At 52.4% G+C, this 20,504-nt stretch overlaps 1 protein-coding gene across 2 annotated transcripts in view; it reads left to right on the top strand.

Moving 5' to 3' along the window:
• Ack-like (activated Cdc42 kinase-like) overlaps positions 1 to 20,504 on the top strand; it is a 79,682-nt gene that overhangs the window by 31,093 nt on the left and 28,085 nt on the right. For both annotated transcript variants that reach the window (XM_089575080.1, XM_089575079.1), the window contains exon 2: positions 16,325 to 16,649. In XM_089575080.1, coding sequence (XP_089431206.1) covers positions 16,353 to 16,649 — 297 coding nt within the window. In that variant the 5' untranslated portion in view covers positions 16,325 to 16,352. The remainder of the gene's footprint in view (positions 1 to 16,324; positions 16,650 to 20,504) is intronic.

A 20,504-nucleotide genomic window follows, 5' to 3' on the forward strand; every position in this document is an offset into this window, starting at 1 on the left:
ATTTCGACTAGGATGTCAATAACCCGCGTTTGCAGGGTGGCGTAGAGGTGGAGCATCCGCCTCGCGTGCAAGAGGACCGGGGTTCGAATCCCGGTGCCGCGTAATTCTCCACCGGGCTTAAAAAAAAAAAAAAAAACGTGTGTCGATGGAATTGCATAACCAGGCCTGGATGCAGCCTGATCTCGATGACCAGAACCGACAACGCACTTCCTCACCAGAGCAGGATTTGGCCACCCTTGTGTAGGAAGTACATGGCCACAACCTTCTATGAACAAACCAATGAACTCAAATGGAAGAAAGGTTGGAAATGAGTTTACAGTGCCGGGGGCGCACAAACGGAGCGGTTCTCGAAGGCGATGGTCCGTTCGGAACAGTAGATTTTGCAGAGAACAAAAATTTCCCGATCGAGTCGTCCCCTCAGTGCCCCTAGGAAAAAAAATGCATGGGTGTGTCTTGCCATTTAACACTGCCATCGCGTTGACTGTCGCCGATTATTCGTGGCAATGTTGGAAGCGGACGTCCGTACTGCGGCTCAGGCGAATGCCTACAATTCCTGCGGGTGGCTCATTGCGGCCGTCGGATGCCGTATAGATAAGCGACTTCCCGACTGGCGAGCTGGCATTTCGACGATGCGTGAGCAAATAAAGTCGGGATGGGTGTGGGCAGCAGCTATTATGGTCCCTGCAGAACTAGAGTCTTGGAAGCTTTCTTTCTGTGAGTATACGTTTTCTGTTGCACGCTACGCGCGCTTTTTTATGGCGCTATGTGCCCGCAAAATCAGCCCACATACCGAAGGCTTGGCAAGACAGGATCGCGTCATCACAGATCGGACGTTCTCGTCGGTCATTATATGAGCCGGGAAATATTGCAATCACACTGATCAGAAAATGATCGTGTGACGCCGTTTAGTTTTCTGGTGATACGTACTATTCAATAATTGGCCATGTTGGGGAATACGAATAGTCTACATTTGATAGCGAATCGAATACGAATTAAATATCTATATCAATATTCGGTACTTTCAAGAATTCGTTTTCTGAGTTGGGCCTACTTCCAACTTCCAAAATTTTGGCGGTCCTTTGGAATGTTCTGAGGTGGGCCAACTTCCAAATGCTATCGAATTTTCGTTAAGAATATGGTTAAGAAAACCCCAAGGATTTTTGAAGCAGTTGTAGATAAAAACTACATCGAGCCTTATTCGAACGTTGTGCCAATTATTCAAAAACCTGAGAGCATATTCGATTCGTCTCGAATTATTTTTAAAATCACTTGTTGAGCGAATCGAATATACGAAAATTGATTCGCTATTCGAAGGTTAAAAAAATTCACTCCATCCTAGATGAGGAAAGAAAAGGCGCAGTTACTGACTCATTCTAGATGGACACTTCAACTGTGCCGCGATGGAAGAGGATGAACGAAAGAGGGGAGAAGAAGCTGTCGAAGCAAAGAGCTTGAAATTTTGAGAAAGGAAATGGCGCTGCATCTGTCTCACATATCTCGGCGGACACCTGAAGCGCGCCGTAAGGGAGGGGATAAAGGACGGAGTGAGAGAAGAGGTGCCGTAGTGGAGGGCTCCTGAATAATTTCGACTACCTGGGGTTCTATAACGTGCACTGACATCGCACAGCACACGGGCGCCTTTTGCGTTTCGCCCCCGTCGATATAGCTTGCCATACGGACGTCTTTCGCGTTTCGTCTGCACCGAAACGTGGCCGCCGCGGCCGTGATTTGATCCTGCGTCCTCTGTCTCTGTAGCCGAACGACCTTACCGCTGAGCCACCTCGGCAGGTCTACTACTACTACTACTACTACTACTACTACTACTACTACTACTACTACTACTCCGGCCACAATGATTCTACCATGTCGTCAACCCCGCTAAAGCATGCAGTTATCATAAATTTCTAGAAGAGAGCGAGCCGGGAAGCAGCAGACTCGGTCGGCACCACGCAGTCGGCTCTCACCCACGCGCGTGTGCGCAAGCGACCGACGCGATGTCGCGCATCTCGTGCGCTCTTCCCCGAGCAGGGGTTATTTTCGTGGGTCGCGCCCCGCGGCTGAAAGCAGCCGCGGCTTGCGCGTGGGCTTTGAGGTGCGGGGGCGTTGCGGTGCCCCTCCCCCCTCTCTCTGCTCGGGCGCTCCCCTTTTCTCTCGCGCCAGGTTCCTTTTCTGTTCTTTCCTTGCTCGCTCACAACTTTACGCGGCCGCGTGTGCTTGTCGCGGCGCCTGGACGCGAGCGAGCCCGTGTCTGCGCGACAGCGGCCGCCTTCTCGTCGCTCAGGCGCCGCACTCGGCGAGGGGCTCCCGTCGGGGAGTGATTGGGGCCTGTGTACGCTTCTGCCGGCGTATACCGGCGGCGCGTCCCGAGCAGCGCCATGTATGCCTTGGTCGAGGCGGCGGTGCCATAAATTAATTGGTTATCGGAAAGGAGAAGCGCGGTATATGTTTAACTCTCTTTGGATCGACGCCTGTACCGAACACCCCCAGAACAACGCCTGTGGAAACGGATGAAGAAGGGAGTGAAAGATGGGAGAGGGGCGCCGTATTGGAGAGCTCCGGATTAATTTCGACCACCTGGGATTCTTTTAAGCGCGCTTGCATAGCGCACAGTACTTGGGCGCTTTTGCGTGTCGCCTTCATCGAAATGCGGCCTCCGCCGCTGGGATTCGAACTGGTGTTCTTGGGCTCAGCTGCCGAGCGCCGTGAGCCCTGAGCCGCAACGGAGGTGCGACTGCAAGTTGCTCAGGACCGTCGCTAGGAAAAGATGTTAGGGGTTTAATATAGTTAAACCAGTAGAAGTGCGAAAGCAGGTGTTCATACTTCAATTGGAGGGGGCACTGAAGCTCCGCCTTAATGTATGACGCGATATCTTTAGTGGGTTAATGCCCATAATACAGATTTGGTCATTCTGTACTTAACATTCATAGATGGCGGCAAGTCCTCATATACCGCTACCAGCGCAGTGGCGATGCGCCACTGCATTGGCAGGTGCCTTCTTCTGTCAATCCACTCGCGCACCACGCGCAACGCTCCTCCGAACTTACCCGAATAACTCAGATAAGCTCGGGTAGAAACTTGGGTTGCTGTAGGCAACGGCACAAGATCATACTTAGCTAGGTACGGTGACAAGATTCTTGGTCGGCGTTGGTGAGCGTAGACGTGCTTTCGCACTAAAACGTTCTTTCGAGGCCTCGAGACGCGCCCTTGAGTCAGCCTACAGAAGGTAACAGCGAGCATAAGGACGCTGACACGACACCGTTATTGAACCTGATCCAGATCATTCCACATCGCTCAACATCGTGGTGCGCCCAGCGTGGCGCAACATCCAGACACGCAGTGGACGTGGCATGTGGGGAGAGCGTGGACGTTCGCGCCACGAGATTTTAGACTCTTCCATTGAGGGGATCCTGGGCGTCGCCATGTTGCTCTCTGGGCTGTTTTGTGTACTTGGCGCTAGCGCGGTGGAAACGACAACGGAACCGGTTTGCAACAGCCCAGAGTAGTAGTGGCTTTTATTTATGCACTTGATATGGAAGGTAAAAACATTTTTGCTACCCCGGCATCTGCTATCGCGGCTGGAAGCACCTGAGCTGGGGTAGCGGAAATAAAGGATAGCAGACAGTGTGTAGAAGTGAAAGGAAAGGGGTGAGGGGATAGTAGAAAGGACAGGGGGTACGTTTCGACATCCTCCCCGCCCAATGGATAGGTTTTAGCTCAAAGTTTTATCTTGCGGTTTCCGCTCATAGCATCTTCCTGAGTTGCGTGAAAGTGACATGTCAGGTGGCGAAAGGTCGGCGCGGCAACAAGATAAAGCAGGAACAAAGGACAGCGAAGGCATTCCCGGCACTCGCTACGCCCCATTTGGGCTCGTCTGCCCGCATGTTTACACGACCTATATCAAGTCAGGCGGGCCTCTCGCCCCATGCTTGCGGTGGAGGCGGATAGGACCAGCCGCTTCCATCTTGAGCATGGTCTGCTTTGTTATCCGACTGAAGGGGTACTGTGTAGCCACCCCAAAGGAGGAGGAGGGGCGCCCCCAAACACGTTTCCAGCTGCGGCTGCGAGCTTCCTCTTTGTGTTGTGTTTCGTCAAGGCAGAGAGAGTCCCATTCCATCCGCAGTGCAAGAAGGAATGTTTTCCTCTTTTGCCTGGGCCGCCGCCGCGGTGGCTCAGTGGTTATGGCGCTCGGCTGCTGACCCGAAAGACGCGGGTTCGATCCCGGCCGCGGCGGTTGAATTTCTTTGGAGAAGAAATTCTAGAGGCCCGCGTACTGTGCGATGTCAGTGAACGTTAAAGAACCCCAGGTGGTCGAAATTTCCGGAGCCCTCCACTCCGGCGTCCCTCATGGCCTGAGTCGCTTTGGGACGTTAAACCCCAATAAACCAAACCAAACCATCTTTTGCGCCGCCGCGGTGGCTCAGCGGCTATGGTGCTCGGCTGCTGACCCGAAAGACGCGGGTTCGATCCCGGCCGCGGCGGCTGGAATTTCTTTGGAGGAGAAATTCTAGAGGCCCGTGTACTGTGCGATGTCAGTGCACGTTAAAGAACCCCAGGTGGTCGAAATTTCCGGAGCCCTCCACTACGGCGTCTCTCATAGCCTTAGTCGCTTTGGGACGTTAAACCCCATAAACCAAACCAAACCAAACCATCTTTTGCCTGGGCCGCGGCGGTGACACTAGGAGGAGTGTTGACATCTTTAGTGGCCACGGCTTTCTGATGACGGCGAGGTTTTCGTGCAACAAACCAAGTAATTCTCTCGCAATGACATCGATTCTGTGGGCCTTGCTGGGCATGCTGATTTTTGTCCGCCAGCAAAATAGTCATTTATTGCTGAGGAAATAGCATTGAAAAATTTTCCCGTCACTCGATTCGAACTCGTGACGTCAACCCCGAAAAGGACTCCATGATCACCGTTTTGAAGTGAATGGCGATTTAACCTAGCCTATGGGATCCGCGCCGGCAAACTGTGTCGGCCGGTGATGGTGACACCTGCGTTTCATCTCCTGGACTTTGCTATAAAAGCTTTGTCTTCAGTTAAGGTAGGGTCTTTCTCAATAATTTTCACTGCCGCTTTAACAACGCGAAGGTTTCGGTCGCGTCCATCGCTGGGAAGGAGAAACGGCCGAAGCGTTTCATACTAACGGGCACAGTCTAGCGCTGCGATCGTTAGGTCACCGCAATATACTAATGAGAAATACACTGCGTACTATCTCTCTCGTTAATTCGCCCCTGTATCGAACGTCCTTGTGGTCTCATATCCATATTTAGTATTCATTCTCTTCCCCTCCGTGCACCTCGCGTGCAGGGCGGAAGTGCGGTGCAGCTGCGGCCTTCTCGCGCTTCGAGTCCGTCCAAGCAAGCAGGCGCGCCACTGACTGCGCCCCTGAGCGATTTGCGGCCGCGAGCGCTCATTGACGCACTGAAGTGAAACGACGGACGTGGCTCCCGCAGCTCTCTCTGGCTGCGTTTCGCGAGTTGGCTGCTTGAGCAAAGCGTGAGATTGCCAATTACGCGCTCCGGCAGTGCGATTGTGCGCTCTCTGCCGGAAATATGGGGCCCACTTTGCGGCTGGTCCGATCGAGTACGGTTTCCGGGGGCCTTGCTAATAGACTCCTGCGACGGTTTAGTGCTACTCCGAGCTAGCACGAAGAAACGAGCGCCGTCGCTATTTGTGTTTTTAAAATGCTAACGGCGTCATAGACGTCCTGAAGAACGGCTCGGCAGCTTCGCAAGCCTCTCGCGAAGTGTGCTGCATGTCGCTGAATTTGGAGGTCCTGGTCAGCTCGGGAGTCTCATTTTGACTTCGCGATTTCTTCTGTGGGCGAAAGGTTTTGTGTGGCAGACTCCTCCGTATCGACCGCATGCTCAAAGGAGACATTGCGTGATACTGGTTATGTTTATAGATCTTTTTTTTTTTTTTAGCTTTATGAACGGTGGTACTGGTTGGTGTGTGGGTGAGCTTACATACAACAGAAGGAATAAACAAAAACATACGCTGACTTCGCAGGACAGATGCCTCTGGCGGGTGAAGACAGTTTTCAGGCTATATTTGGAACGCGTTTATTGCAGCTTACTTCTTCAGGCACTGCGCCTTTTGGTCTAACTCGCAAATACCACGCACGCACGTGCGTGCGCGCGTGTGTGTGTGATAGAAAGACAGCGCGCTGATGCATGCCGATATTTTTGGTTTGTATGTTTTCTATCAACGTAACTTCGTTTTTCTTTTCTTGCTGTGTTTTGTTTTATGGTATGGTGTGTGGGGTGTAAATCCCCAAAACGACATTAGAGCAATGAGGGACGCCGTAGTGGAGGGATCCGCATTAATTTAGACCACGGTGGGGTTGTGTAAAGTGCACGGGCTTCGCATGGTACACGTCTTTCGTTTCATGATTCAACGAACCCTTCTGCCGGATGCGGCGTCTGAAAAGGTTTAGCGGTTATCTCCGTGCATCAAAACATAGAGAACATGGAATCGGAGTCCTGTCGGTGTCGCTTTGGCGCACTTATAACGATGACCGCACTCCTTGCTTATCTCTCAAGGCAAGTTCATCTGGAATGCTTGATTGCCTCTTCATTAAGTGCCGGTACACGTGCCGCCGCCGATCTGAGCCGGTGCCGGCCTGTGTGAGGCGCTTACTCGTTTACCTCAGGTCGCGGAGACGTCTTTGTCTTGTGTGCTCTCGCCTGCTCGTCTTCAAGTTCGTTCTCTCCACCATCCCGCGCGGTTGCAGGCCGTAGTCGAACATTTGACCCCTTGCTGCCCTCACTCGCGGGACATTTTAGGGAAGCCAAGCTTCCCTAGGAAGCTCTCTCGCGCGGATGACCGTGAGGCTGGACATTTGTTTGAACGCTGCTGTAAAGGGGGTTAAAGAGAAAAAAAAAACGGTTAAGGGACACGGGCATCGGCGGCTGTCAAAAAGTTTGGCGTATGAGCACGAGCACGCGCAGCCGTCTCCACAGCGCGGCAAGAGTGAGACGGGGCGTGAAGCTCTCCTTTGCAGAGCGCCGATAATGAACACTTGAAGTAATAACGATAATGTGTTGTCTACGACCGGAGTAAGCAACGCTAGCAGGCTGTGTCGAAAAGGGAGTGTCAGAACAGAGTAAGCTTGGCCTGGCGCATTCGTAGATCTATGCGAATAGCGTGGCGGATCGGCGCGCTGAGAGAATGCAGCCTTCGCGGTCTCTCTCGTTGGCGTTTTCACGGATGGCCCATTGACCCGAACCCGGGGCCTCTTTCCGGTCTTTTCCCCGGCCGCGTGACTCGGCTGATTCGACCGCTTGTCGTCAGCGTGGGCCGCGTGCGGAGGGTGTGGGCAGCAGCAGCAGCCCCCTTCTCCTTGTACTTTCTCTGAAGCCGCGCCTGTTGCCCCCGGTTTCGCGGGTCGCCCATTGTTGCGGGCGGCGCCGCCCCCGAGATTGATCGCTCGCGATGCCGCTTCGGGGCCGCGCGCGTGCAGCCTTTGGAACCGGAGCGGGCGCGGACGCTGCCAGTGCGGCTGAGCTGTCTCCTTCCTGGAAATCGCCGGGTCATCCGAATCTCGCCTTCTTTGTTTCGCTTTCGCCACAGCAGTAGCCGCCAACGACACTTCTACACCCTTTGATTGGTGCTAGGATTTCCCAGTAGCTTATAGTTAGTATGGCAAATTCGATTTCGTCGAACCGAAAGATCTGTAGCTCTTGTGTTTTCTCCGGGCTTATTTTGTTTTGTTTCAGTTTTGTCCACGTTAGCGTCTGGCCCCGTTTGAGGCATTGTTATTACGGCGTTCCGGGTAAGCGGAGAGGGCAACGCTCGCGAAGCGGTGACGTATGCGATTTCCGCGATCTCATTGGATCCCTGTCCCGAGAGTTGCCAGGCCGAGCCGTAGCGCACCCCTCTGCTGCGATTTCTGGTGCGGACTCGTCGAGGTCAGTTGCGTCCGGGGCGAAGACCTCAGCCCAGAACTCGACCGGGTTGTGCGGATCGGAACCACCCGTCCATGCTCTGGGCCGTGCGTGGCGTCTGTCTGTGCACATCTCCTTTTGTGCATTTTCTTTCTCTTCTAACCCTCTTCTCATGGCGAAGTGGAGAGAGTGACGAAAAGAGAGCCGGCGTAATCACGTACCACGAAAGGGTGGGGGGGGTGGGGGGGCATTAGGGCGTCAATTCAGAAATAAAACTCTAGAAGATGAGGGACAGGAAAAGAAAAAGGGAAAATGCTTGGATGTTTTGTTCACGAAAGTTTGAAATAAGCTCTTCTGATTGTGGTGTGGAGCTGTCCAATGTGCATGAAATTCTTTTGCTTTTCAATAACCCGGGACGAAAGAGATGTCAGTCTAAACCGGCGGTCAGAGAGATAAACAACTTTATTAGCCACTTGAGGGTTGGTAGTTAAGGCAGGTGGGTCGAGTGTGGCCCTCAGGTGGGGGCGACATCTTGAGCCCGCGATATGATGAGAACAGAAGAAACTGCTGCATACATGTCGATGCAAGCGGCAAAGTCCTGGAGAGTCGGCGCGACGCGGTGCGTGATCTAGCTGTCCAGGTGCACAAAATTTCTTTTAAAACAGGTGGAAACGACATGAAGGTAATATTTGACATTTAGGTCAGTTCAAAATTTTAAGAAACAAAACCGTGTCTTTATTAAACGCTCGGAAAAAAAGAGCACTACTCCACTCTTGTCGAGTAGTCTGAAGGAAACAAAAAGAATATGGAACGTCGTGAAGAACGTTGTTTGCAATCCAGCTGTGCAAACTTCTCTACCTGAGACCCTAGAGCCGTGCACAGTGTACATATAAGACTTTAATATTGTACTCATTGTCCAACTCTTCTCTAACTTATGACATTGATCTTAAGAAAAATTGAATGTGGAGTTTGAAATATGCCAGTAAATGAAGCCAGCGGACTGAACGGTATTAAGCCTGATTTAATAAAAGGTTATAGTGATATCTTGGGACCCTGGAGTATTGTAGCGAAAGCTACACTGGCCACGTACTTGAGATTTCGCTGTGGCGGTGCTCCGATCCTTGAGCCGTTGCCTAGCAACCGCCGTAGCTGGCGGACGCACGCGCGCTCGCCGCGCCATCTGGCATGACGTCACACCGCTTGCCTCGTCGTTGCGCACGCCCCCGCTCGCTTCGCCAGCTGTATTGCATGCCTGACAAGATTAACCTAGGCTAACCAAGCGCTACGTATATCCTGGCATAGCCGAGCTAAGTAAGCCACTGCCAAATTTTGTCACATGTTTAACTGCTCCCTCACTTTAACATGCCCATCCTTCAAAGGTAGCCAGGGCTGGGCTAGTGTATAAAGATGGTTACTGGGGAGATCCTTCTAGTTATAGACTGGTCTCTGTTTTAAGTATCGTAAGCAACCTCGTCAAGGAAAAAAGTACTGCGAAAAGAATCTATAAATTCCTGGACAAATTTAATGTTGTTGGTCCCAAACAGCATAGGTTTCGACCGCGTTATTCGACCCCAGCTGCAGTGCTCACATTATCGCAGAAAATCACTTCACTAAACAATAATAAATTCTTAGCAGTGGTTTTTCTTCGTGTAAAAAATAAATTTAATACCTTTGATCTGAGTATTTTATTAACAAAAATGTTAGAGATATGACTTCCGTGACAGGGCTTCTGAGTTTTTTCTGATTACATTCATGGACGCCGGAAAACTGGTAATGAATTACATTTCAGCTTCTTTTTAAACTTACAAACAAGCGTTGCACGGGGATCCGTTCTTTGGCTATTTCCTTCACCTTATATGTGAACGACTTATAAAGTACTCTTAACACTTTCTAATTATCAATGCATGCTGATGATGTAGCAATTCTAATTATGGCAAGTAATGTACAATAACTAGTATTTGCAAGGGGTTAAATATATTTGTAGTAGTCAAGAGTTCGACGAAACATCGTTTGGTCAGGTGGAGGTATAATAAAAAATATGGGGTCACTGACCAAGTCAAAGTTTAATTGAACGTACTGACGTTTCGGAAGCCCTACGACTTGTTCACAATCCACAAGATTGTGAACAAGGTGTTTACAAGATTGTGAACAAGGAAGACGTAGGGCTTCCGAAACGTTAGTGCGTTTAATTAAACTTTGACTTGGTTAGTGACCCTATATTTTTTATTAGATATTGTTACGTGGCGGGCAGCCGAAGAATGAGACGTGATGACCGATGGCTTTGACAAAATTTTTAATATCCTCCGGCCTAGCGCGAGTACTCTGTCCCGCGCCACTGCTAGCTGCGACCTTTCGTGGCAATATTTCCGAACGGTTCTTGGCAAACAAACGAGCTGTTAATGTGAGGAAAATGAAATATATCCTATTTTATTCACGTGCCACGCCTATTAATGCAGTCTCTTATAGTAGTGGTGGCAGCAATCTTATAATAACCGTGAACAAATGTTTTCTCGAGCACACGCTTGCTTTTAAATATCTTGGAAGAAATTTTTACAGCCATTTACACTGGCAAGAACTGTGTGCATATTTGGAATGTGAGAGCGATGATGCAGTCCAAGCGAGATATGACGAAGGATTTGTGGGCGGGAAACCCGCTGCCGCCAGGCGGCGGATTCTCATCGGCTTCGGCGCCACAATCCTAGACCCACAAATAGCCTCTGAACAGCGCTGTGTAAATCTGTGCAAAACATGAGCACGTAGCGAGTAAAGAAAGGGGAGGGCATCTTCACTCCTTGGAGTGTTTGCGCCTGCCGGACCACTGGCTCAAGGCGCTAAGGAGAAAGGTTGCCTGAAACGTTGATAAGGTGTCTATCGGTATCTGCGACTCTGCACGTGACGTACCCTTGTGCTATCTGTGTCCCGGTGGTGCAGTTCGCGAATGGTAAAGCCTGGTTGCGTACTCTGCTGTCGTTATCTCTTCCGCTGCAATTGCAGCGGGCCTGTACGAGGCAGTTTATTAGGGTTACGCGCCTGCACGCCCGCACGTCCGCAGCCCTTGAGTGATGCATCTTATCGGCACCTATCACCGCGGCTGATTGCGCGCGCGAGTCGTTGGCCCCCACGCGCTCCGCGGCTGTTTCCGAAGGTAACGCCGTTTGATGAGCGTTGTTGGCTCTGAAAACGCACAGATTCTGGAACGGTGCCACATCCCAGTGAGGACGCCCGGCGCATTGGCGCGTGAGATTTTACGTCTCCACGGGTATAGTGGTAGCGACAAATGGTGCTCACGCTTGTCGCGTGTATGCATAGGCGAGAACTCGTGACTGCGTACCACGCAGTCGGGAGACTTACCTTGCCGCCTGACCTGGCGCTCTCATAGGTTCAGGACATGAAAACGAGGAGAGTCATGCTACCTGCTGCCACATTCGTACGAGCCTTCTCAGGACTGCCGAAAACGCGCACAGGCTCGCGGATAAGTCATCGGTAGCGAACTGGGTGACTTGTTGGCGGCGCGCACGATTTGCTACCCCCCCCCCCCCCCCCCCCCCCCCACCCTTTAGAATTTTTACGCGCGACATGCCCTGGTTTTGATTCAGAGCAATTCGTAACTGACGTGGTCAAATAGCTCTGGGCAGAGACAAGGGAAGAGCTCTTATAACGCAGCGCGGCGCTTCTCTCGCGCCCTGCCGCCGGCGACCCGGAATTGCTCGTCCTCGTCGCCGGCGTGCGTGGGCTCTCCTTTAGTGGAGTCTCGCTTATCCGCGGGCGGGTCCAGATGGACGCAGCCGAGCCCACACGACTGGCACTTTTGTCCTTTCTGTTCTTTTCGCCTCGTCGCTCTATTTCGGTGCTCGCGAAACAGGGCGTCCCGTTGTTCACCCGGGAGACGGAGCGCCCGTCGACGAGGGGATGGCGACGAAGAGACGTTCTCCTTTGACGCCGTTTGGAAGCGCCTCTTCCGAGAGTCGACGGACGGAACACAAGCGCGCGCACACCCTTTTAGATGGCTGAAGAACGGTCAGCGGCGCGTCTTGTGGCGGCTGCAGCTATCGGTGGCGTCCTGTGTTCCTGCTTAGAGCACGACTGAGCGGTTCCTCTGAAAGCCGACGGTGGCGTGACATTCTGTTAACCTACGCGTTTTAGTCCACTCAGACCGCTGGACTTGTACTACCTGGGCCCTTTGGGGAGTTTCATAACTATAGCATGATCAGAGTTCCGTGTTCGTGTATAGCGAGCGGCGTAAGCAGTGGCCGGAAGAAGTGGTGGTTATATTTTCGTCGAGCCCGTGTGTCGCTTCGACTGAGTGGTGAACCTCAGTCGACTCACGCCTTGGCTGCGGCCACCGTTCGATTGTTGCCCAGCGGCACCCGGACGCGCGTTCATTGTTCCGCCGAAGCAGGGCCCGGGCCAGGGGGCCCCATCATTGGCCGCACACACGTGACGTGCATCCGTGTTTGTATCTATAAACGAGCGTGCGAACGCCGGATGTTTTGCCATCGGCGCGCGGCGTCACGCCTGATCGCTCTATGTGCGCGGTCGTCGCGTGGCTCTGTATACGACTTCGCCAGCGATGCAGGTTGCGTTGACCTGTACAGCCCGCGGTTGGCCACATACCGAACATGCATGATGTTTCTTATGCACTTGCGGCAGTGCGTAAGTGCGCGTGCCCGCAGCGACGCGCCTTCTATCGTACGAATCACTCGCCGGGACAACGTCGAGACATATTTAATTTGGCTTAAAAGTCTCTTTAATTTTCACGTAAACGTACCCGTGCTTGTACTGAGCTGACACGGCAGCTGGGAAGAATATTGTACTTGTTCCGCAGTTGCCGGCCTACGTAGGCGCGTTGTTCATTACATCTCACCAGTTGCGGGACTCAGTGGCACTTGGATTCCGAGCTTGAGTTCACGGCTTCGATTTTCTACACTCCTTTCCACATCACGTAGTGACTGGATGATTAACCTAAAGCTGAAGACCGGTGCGCACCCTGGCCTATGACGCGGACACTGCTTTTCCAGCTGCCCGGACTATACTATACGTGTGCCGTTTTACCATGGAGTTTCATTCTTCCGTCGATTTATTTTTGCGGAGGCGTACGCAGTGATTGGGTATCGAGCACACCACAGCGGATGAGCCGCGGTCGTTGTGGCTGGCCGACAGAGCTTGTTTTCGGTCGGCGAGGTGCGGTTCGTCGGAGTTGTTGGTGCCTCCGGTCCCCGCGAGGGGCCGGTCAAGGTCCGCGCACCCGTTGCTCTGACTCACGGCTGCAGCTAGCGCGCCTATTCTCGGTGCGCGGACCCCTCCCCTCGAGAGGGGGCGACCTTTTGGCGGTGCTGTCGCGGCACTTCTTGCGGGACGCGCGCATCCGGCGAAACCCCTCCCCCTGTTCCTCCATCGGCATGGGGTCTTCCTAAAACAGGACGCGTGATTTACTCGGGCGGCGCCGCGGAGTTTGACCTTGTCTAGACAAACGCGAACATGACGGACTGCGTGAGGCCCGACTTCTGTACTTTGGAGAGCGTGAAATATGGTTGTGCTGAAGGAAGGAGCGAGGCTCATTGCCCTGCACTCCACTCTGCTCTTCAGGTTCTTCCGCCAGAGAACCGCATTCAGCCAAGCAACGTTGACTGCTGCTGTCTGTAGAACTGGTAACAGCATTCGTTTGTATTTGGAGTCCAACGCAGGCCTCGCCTCCAGGGCCCCTGCTTCCCCCTCCTTCCTTTCAGCCGTCCTGCCAGTGCTGTCGTTGTGCATGCGTCGCCCGGCACCCCCTCTCCCCGGGGAAAAATATGCCCACATGCCTGGCTTATCGTCTCGGATTACACTCTAGTTTAAACGCGAACGTGGGTTCCTTCGGGCTGTCAATTGTTCCTTCTTAGTGCGGACCCCTCCCCCCCGCCCATTTATTTTTTCGCAGCCGTAATAGATTGGAGGTCATTAGAGAGGGCTGTGTCCTGCAGCGGATTCAACTGGGCTGATTTTGATAGACGAGCCGATTTCTGCCTCGCTCAGGGTTGAATGTGTGAGCAGATGAGTCAGTGAATGAGTCATCTTATGAAGTGGGAGACGCGGGCATGGAAATGTCTGCGGTGCACCGTGCCTCCGCGGCAAATTTACCGTTGGTGAAGGCCCCGCAAATGTCAGGCTGCGCAGCGCCCATCAAAAATTGGACCCCCTTTGTTGAGGGAAGGCGGAATGCAAGCTGTGAACTGCGCACCTTGGCCAGCTGCGGAAAAGGCAATCGCTTCTCCAAGGCCGGGGACATTTCATGCGCAATGACGAAATCGGTGCACCTTGCCGTTCGATGCTCTACGGCCGATGTTACTGAACAAGCGCATGTGCAGTCTAACACGATTTGAAGGTGATCACTTAAAACCTCATTGGATAAAACTTGTCGAACACAGTTTATTCTCTCAAGAAAGCTGCAGTGGATATATGAGCTTAGCTAGGCGGAAGAGTCCTCTATCCTACGCCGTCATGTTTGTTACGGACTAAGTGACCGTCACGCCAGCAAACATTTCTTGGTCCGTTTCTGCCGGAACGAACGTGATAACGTGATAAGTCGCGCTAGACTACGCGTACCATGTCGGGGAAAAAAAAAAAAAAAAAGAAACTGCTCTGACGCGCCCCTCTTCGCTGCGTTCACTTATTTCTTCTTTTCTGAGGAACAGGCGGTATTTTTGAAATTCTTATGTTGAAAACACACGCACATCGCGCTTAATTTCAATTTAGTATATTCCCTTTTCGCAAGCAACCCGGCCATTGTGACTAGCCCGCCACTACGGCGTCCTTCATAGCCTGTGTGTCGCCATGAACAAGAAAAGGAACACGCCATGGCGTAACGCTTCAGGCTGGGAACATGCGCCTATCTTTTTAATTGGAAAGAGCGAGAGAGAAATCTTTCGCTTCAGTGATGGTGATCAGGATTTTGACTCTGATTATGAAAATCGATTTATTCAATACAGAGCTCTGCGCCGCCCGAAATGGGGAGGCCCTTAGTCCAGTGCTCCTATGGCCTCAGTTTTTTGATGCGCCCCGTGAACTAGCTGTCTTTGGCCCTGTAGGCTTGAGCTGGACACCGCGGGCTTCCACTGCTTTGGGTTCGGGATTTTCGGGGCTGCCTGCATGCTTTGGCGCGGCCATGTAGCGTGATATACCGGGTGTTTTTTTTTAGAAGGTCCAAAATTTTTAAAGAATGGTGAATTCCTTTACATTTTTTTAACACTGGGGCTATACTGAGGGCTACGGCGGACGCCAGGTAAGAGGCAAACTACTTTAATTAGTTCGCTGATTAACTAAATACGTGAATTAACTTTTATAATTTTCATTTTAGGGGATGTGTTGTATTAGCAGAATTGTAGATCGTCTTCCAAACAGTCCAGCCAAGAAAAAAAAAATGATTTTTTTTTTGCGCGCGTTACGAAGCGAGAAAACGTCACCCTGGTAGTCAGCTTCACACTGTAGCACAGCGTCAGCGACGCGCCTGTGACGCAGTTCGCTCCGCCCACGCGCTTTGTGTCAATGCGTTTTTGTTCCAACGCGGCATTCCGTGAGGCCGCGGAGCGAAGCGAAACAAGCAGCGATAGCGCAGGCCGCCCGTCCGGGCTTCAGGTGATATCAGCCGTGTGACGCAAAGCGCAGGGCGGAGCGAACTACGTCAGAGGCGCTCACCGCCGCTGAGTTACGGTGTGAAGATGCCTACCAGGGTGACATTTTCGCGCCTTGTAACGTGCGTGAAAAATTTTTAATTAAAATTTTTTTTCTCGGTTGGACTGTTTGGAGGACGATCTCCAATTCTGCGAATACAACATAACCTCTAAAATAAAAATTAGAAAAGTTTATTAACATATTTAGTTAATCAGCGAACTAATTAAAGCAGTTTTCCTCTTGCCTGGCGCCCGCCGTAGCCTCCAGTATAGCCCCAGTGGTAAAATAAATCTAAAGCTATTTACCTTTTTTTTTTAAAAAAAAAATTCTTCTTGTGTGGTGGGGTGTAGATTCGCCAGGTTAGCTTGCGGTGGTTAAGGATTCCACTGTACTGTGTGGGACCGGCTCGGGGGCCGCCGAGTCTCCTTGCGGGGCTTGGTTAGTGAGAGCTCGGCCTACGTCGTGCGTGCGCTGATACCGCAGACTCGCGGCCTGGTGTCCTGATGAGTGCAGTTTCAGGAAGTTGGCGCTTTCACGTTCATTGTTAAGATACGGTGTGCGTTTGCTAATGTGTGGCCGCTGACGTAATTCCGACGTGCCACATGGGAGTCTAGATGTCATGGATTTTGTCATCCGCGCAGCTAATGCCCGAAATCGCTTCAGAACCGCTAGTCCAAAGGAAAAAAAAAATTCGAAAGGAAGCCTCACAACGCTGAACAGCGCTGTTCTGATCGCATCGGAGGGTGTACGTGGAAGTGTTCTGACAGTCCTTGCCTCCCTCCCTTTCTCGCAGGGGGCGGCGGGCGGGCGCCAGCGGAGCCATGCCGTTCCCGTCGGCGGCGTCCACCTTCAGCCTGGGCTCGTCGTCCGGCGGCGGGGCGGCGGGGTGTGGCCCCGCGGCCGGCGGCCCCAGCCTCTACGAGTTCCTGCTCGAGGCCGAGCTCTCCTCCTACTACGACGCGTTGCGCAACGACCTCAAGGTCTCCTCGGTGGGCCAGCTCAAGTACGTCGAGGAGGACGACCTGTCGCACCTGGGCATGAGCCGGCCCGAGCAGAGGCGCCTCCGAAAGTACTTCCACAAGTACTTCCCCCAGACCTACCTGCGCAAGATCAAGCAGGTGAGCTGTGCCTGCAGTAGGAGGCTCCGCGTACTACTAAGTGGTACAATTTGCTTTCAGCCCAGATTCTCCTGGGGGCGTCACCACCTCACTATAAGAGCTCACGGGGTGGGCTGAACTGTGTTTTGTGCGGCTTGTCGACGAGGTGCTCTGCTCACTGACCGTTCTGATATGTCGGAAGACGCGCAGATGTTTCGCTCTGTGTATAAGAAAGTGGGGGAAAAAAGCCAGAAGATGAGGCACGATGCTTACACAGGCAACCTGGAAATGGCATTGTTTGTTCAACGCGGGGTCAGTCTCGATAAGCGGCCGCAGTGACGGTGTTGCCGCGCGACGCGTCACGGTACCTAAGACAATGGAAGAGTCTTGCATGGCGATGTCTTCTACGGCGATCTTTATTCATTTCCTCTTTTAGTCCCGATAAATTTCTCCCTTCGTGTTCGGCATCCACAGGGCCGGCTAGTCGCCCTGGCGATTAATGAGAATCGAATAGAAAGTAATGGGAAAAAAAATCGTTGCACTGTATACTCACCCAGCTGAAATTAGCTCGCTTTTTGAGTTCAGCGAGGCGGGTACAAGAGCTGTCATTGTAAGGGACAATGGGCCATCACCTGCAATGGAACAGCTGTATCTCGAGAGTACAGTGCCCTATCTGTATGCTGCGATTCAGGTCAGTTCAGATTCATATCTCACGAGCGCTTACGCTTTTAGATTCGCGCCAGAGGTCACTCGGACAGAGCAACAGTAATCAGTCCGTAGGAGACAGGGTCGAGAAGAAATGACACAAATTCAGCGCTGAGTTGTGTAAGTTGGTGCTGTGTTTGTGAAAATTCTTGTCTCTTCGGAGTCCTGGTCGTTTGCCCGTGGTTACAGTTACAATGAAGGATAAGCTTGCCTGCTTCTGTCTCAGGTCTTTTAATACTTTCTGGTCCTAGAACTTCTACCTGATGCTATGGGGGAGCTTTGCGGAGCATTGTGCACTGCAACCCATAGTGACTACGCCTCGGTGCCACTTCGAGTAAAGGGCAGTCTTCTATTTGGAGAGATCATCATACGCCCACTGCAGGGCAAAGGCCTCTCCCATGTCTTACGTCTGTTTTTGTTTTTTTTTAGCGGAGTTCATTGCCTTAGGAGATAGGGAAATGGTTCTGAGTATGAAACAAGGGGATGGTTATACAGATTATATAAATTAAAATAGTTTTGCTAATCGAATGAAGTCTAGGAGTGATCAGTGACGCGATCCCTGCGTCCAAGCATTGCAGGATGCAGAATTGTCCTGCAGAGGACCCACTGCTGCCAGGTGCCGGATTACTGTAGGTTTTAAAGTTTGGCAAACCCACACTGTAGATGAATGTCGTCTCTTCTGCGTCTCTATCTTGGCTTGTCTTGCGGATTTTTACGACTACTACAACCCGCTCAGGGTATGTTCTCAATAACGGCTGTCGCCTTAAAATAAATGAGCCTAACTGATTGGAGCCCGCTCAGTGCTTAGGTTTAGTTGACACTTCCTGATTTTTTTTTTTTTTTGGACTGGTCCAGGCGCAGCAAAATTTCTCTCCATGTGCAGGCGTTTTGTTTGTTCGTTCGTTTTTGTGTGTCAGAACGGCGGCGTACTAGTTGATATATACCCTCTGATCGACACTGGCGCCTCTCGTAGCGGCTGGACCTCTCCCTGTGTACGAAACTTGAAAGGGACGTTTTGTGACCGCTAAAAGCTATGAAGGTGACCCTGTTTCTCTGGTGTAGAACAGTGGGAATGTGCGAAACGCTGTGTAGTATAGCAGCTGCCGTAGGCCGGGCACGTCGTTGCAGAGCTCGTAGTTACACGCAGCGCTTGTTTATCGCCCGCTGCGGGTCGTGGGATCGAATCCCGGCTCCGGCGGCCGCATTTCAATTAAGGCAAGATGCAAAAAGGCGTATGTGGAGTGCCGATGTGAGTGCATAGCCCGCGGTGATCTACATTAACCACGGCACGTCTCGTATGTAGCCCCCGTGCAGCCTGCGAAAAAAATTGAAGGGACACTGGGGACAACTGTGTCCAGTTTTTGTTCTTAATAAAAATCGATTTGGATGGCTCTTTCTGGCGGTGTGTGTTCGGCATCGGAAGACTCGTTTATTGCTTCGAAAACTGCGTTTTAAAATAGAACACTTCTTTCCCGCCTCTCGATTCAAACTCGTGACGTCATGACCGAAAACGACTCCGTCGTCACTGTTTAGAAGTGAGTGGCGGTGTAGCCTGGCGTCGGAGATCCGAACACCGAAAATTGGCTTGACATCACCGCCGTTTGCTTGCAGATACTTGCATTTCGTTGTGGCGGTGATACCTGCGTTTTCTGGCCTTTTCTAGGCAATAAAGTGTCCGTTTTTAGTAATCTCCTGATACAGACCAACTTCAGTTTGGTCTCGGAGTCTCCTTCAACTCCACATACTATACCGGCGTGTGTGCGTCCACCCCGGGGCCGCGGTGACATTCACATCGCGCATGCGTGGTCAGCCCAGCGCGCATGTTTCGCCCGCCGCCGCGGTCGTCGTCGTGGCGGCGGCTGGTGCAGTAGTCGCACGGCCTTGAGCGCGGCCGGCTGGCCGAGATTGCTCAACCCATGGCGCGCACGTGCTTCGCGGCGGCGAGATGGCGCACAGCCAGGGGACCCTTCCTTTGGGACAAGGGGGCCCCTGTGGTGCCGCGCATATGACGCATGTCGCGCAGTCGCGAAGCTATGCGCGAGCTGTACGTAGTTTTGTGCAAACAACACCGCGGCTGCCCTGTGCTCTACGCGGCGTGGCAGTCTCGAAACTATGTGACCTTGTGGTGGGAGGCTGCGTTTCGGGCTGCTCTGCCGCGAATGTGGTTGCGTATCCCGTGGTCGTTTCTGGCCTAGCGATGCCCTTTTCGCGCTGAACGCGTTTATGCCCTTCGCTCATAGGCTTGTCCAGCTTTGTCGAGCGGTCTTCGTAGACCGCCATTTTAAAACTTCTTTTGGGGCGAGTTCGTGCATATCGATCTTATAAAATGTTTCAGCGCAAACGGACCCAGACCGCGAGAAAGACGACGCACAAGCACTAACAAGCGCTTGTGTGTGTGTCGTATTGATCGTGGCCTGTGTCTGTTTGCGCTTAAAGCATTTTGCAGGATCTGTGTATCTCCTAATGAAAGCAGCAGTTGGTGTGTCTTACGCAAGCACTTATACAGAACTCTCTCACAGTTGCTTTGGCCATTGCGAGAGAGCGAGACAGTTTTCGCTGTACCGCCCATGGTGGCCGGGCGCGGAAAAATGAAGGGGAGTGGCCCCACTGCTGGGTCCCTCATTTCAAACGCGTTTCTGCAGCGGGGGACGAAAACGGCGCTGACACAAGCGGGGTGTCCCTGTTGTCACCTTCCGTGGAGTCGCGATGTGACTACCCCAGAGTCGGCCGGACACTTTCTCTGCGGGATGCTGGCCCGTTGTCAGTTGGAGCGGAATTGGCACGGCCATGAATGTCGACAAGAACAATAGGTGTAGTCCTTGACTGGTACGTACGGTACGCGACATGAACCGCGGGCGCAAGGTGGAGTGCATAGCTGCGGCCCGCGCTGTAGGGCGCCTGCTTTGGAGAGTAACGGGATTGGCTCTGGCCCTATAGCTGTTCAGAGCGTGAGGAGCGCCGTAAGGAACCAGTCGAGCGGTCAGTCGACGAAAGGCATACGACGTGCATCGATGTGAGCAACGTAGTAAAGGTTCACGGCGCTGAGACGAGTCGAATCTTGTCTCCCGCAGGATTCAGTTCTGGGGCGGATTTATGAGAGGAGGAGGGAATGGTCTGCTCCCCCCCCCCCCCCCCCCCCCAGCCGATATATCTAAGAATTGCATATTGCAT

The sequence above is a fragment of the Amblyomma mixtum genome, chromosome 2 (genome assembly GCF_055824585.1).
Source record: "Amblyomma mixtum isolate Tamu chromosome 2, ASM5582458v1, whole genome shotgun sequence".
In the NCBI taxonomy this organism is placed as follows: Eukaryota; Metazoa; Arthropoda; class Arachnida; order Ixodida; family Ixodidae; genus Amblyomma; species Amblyomma mixtum.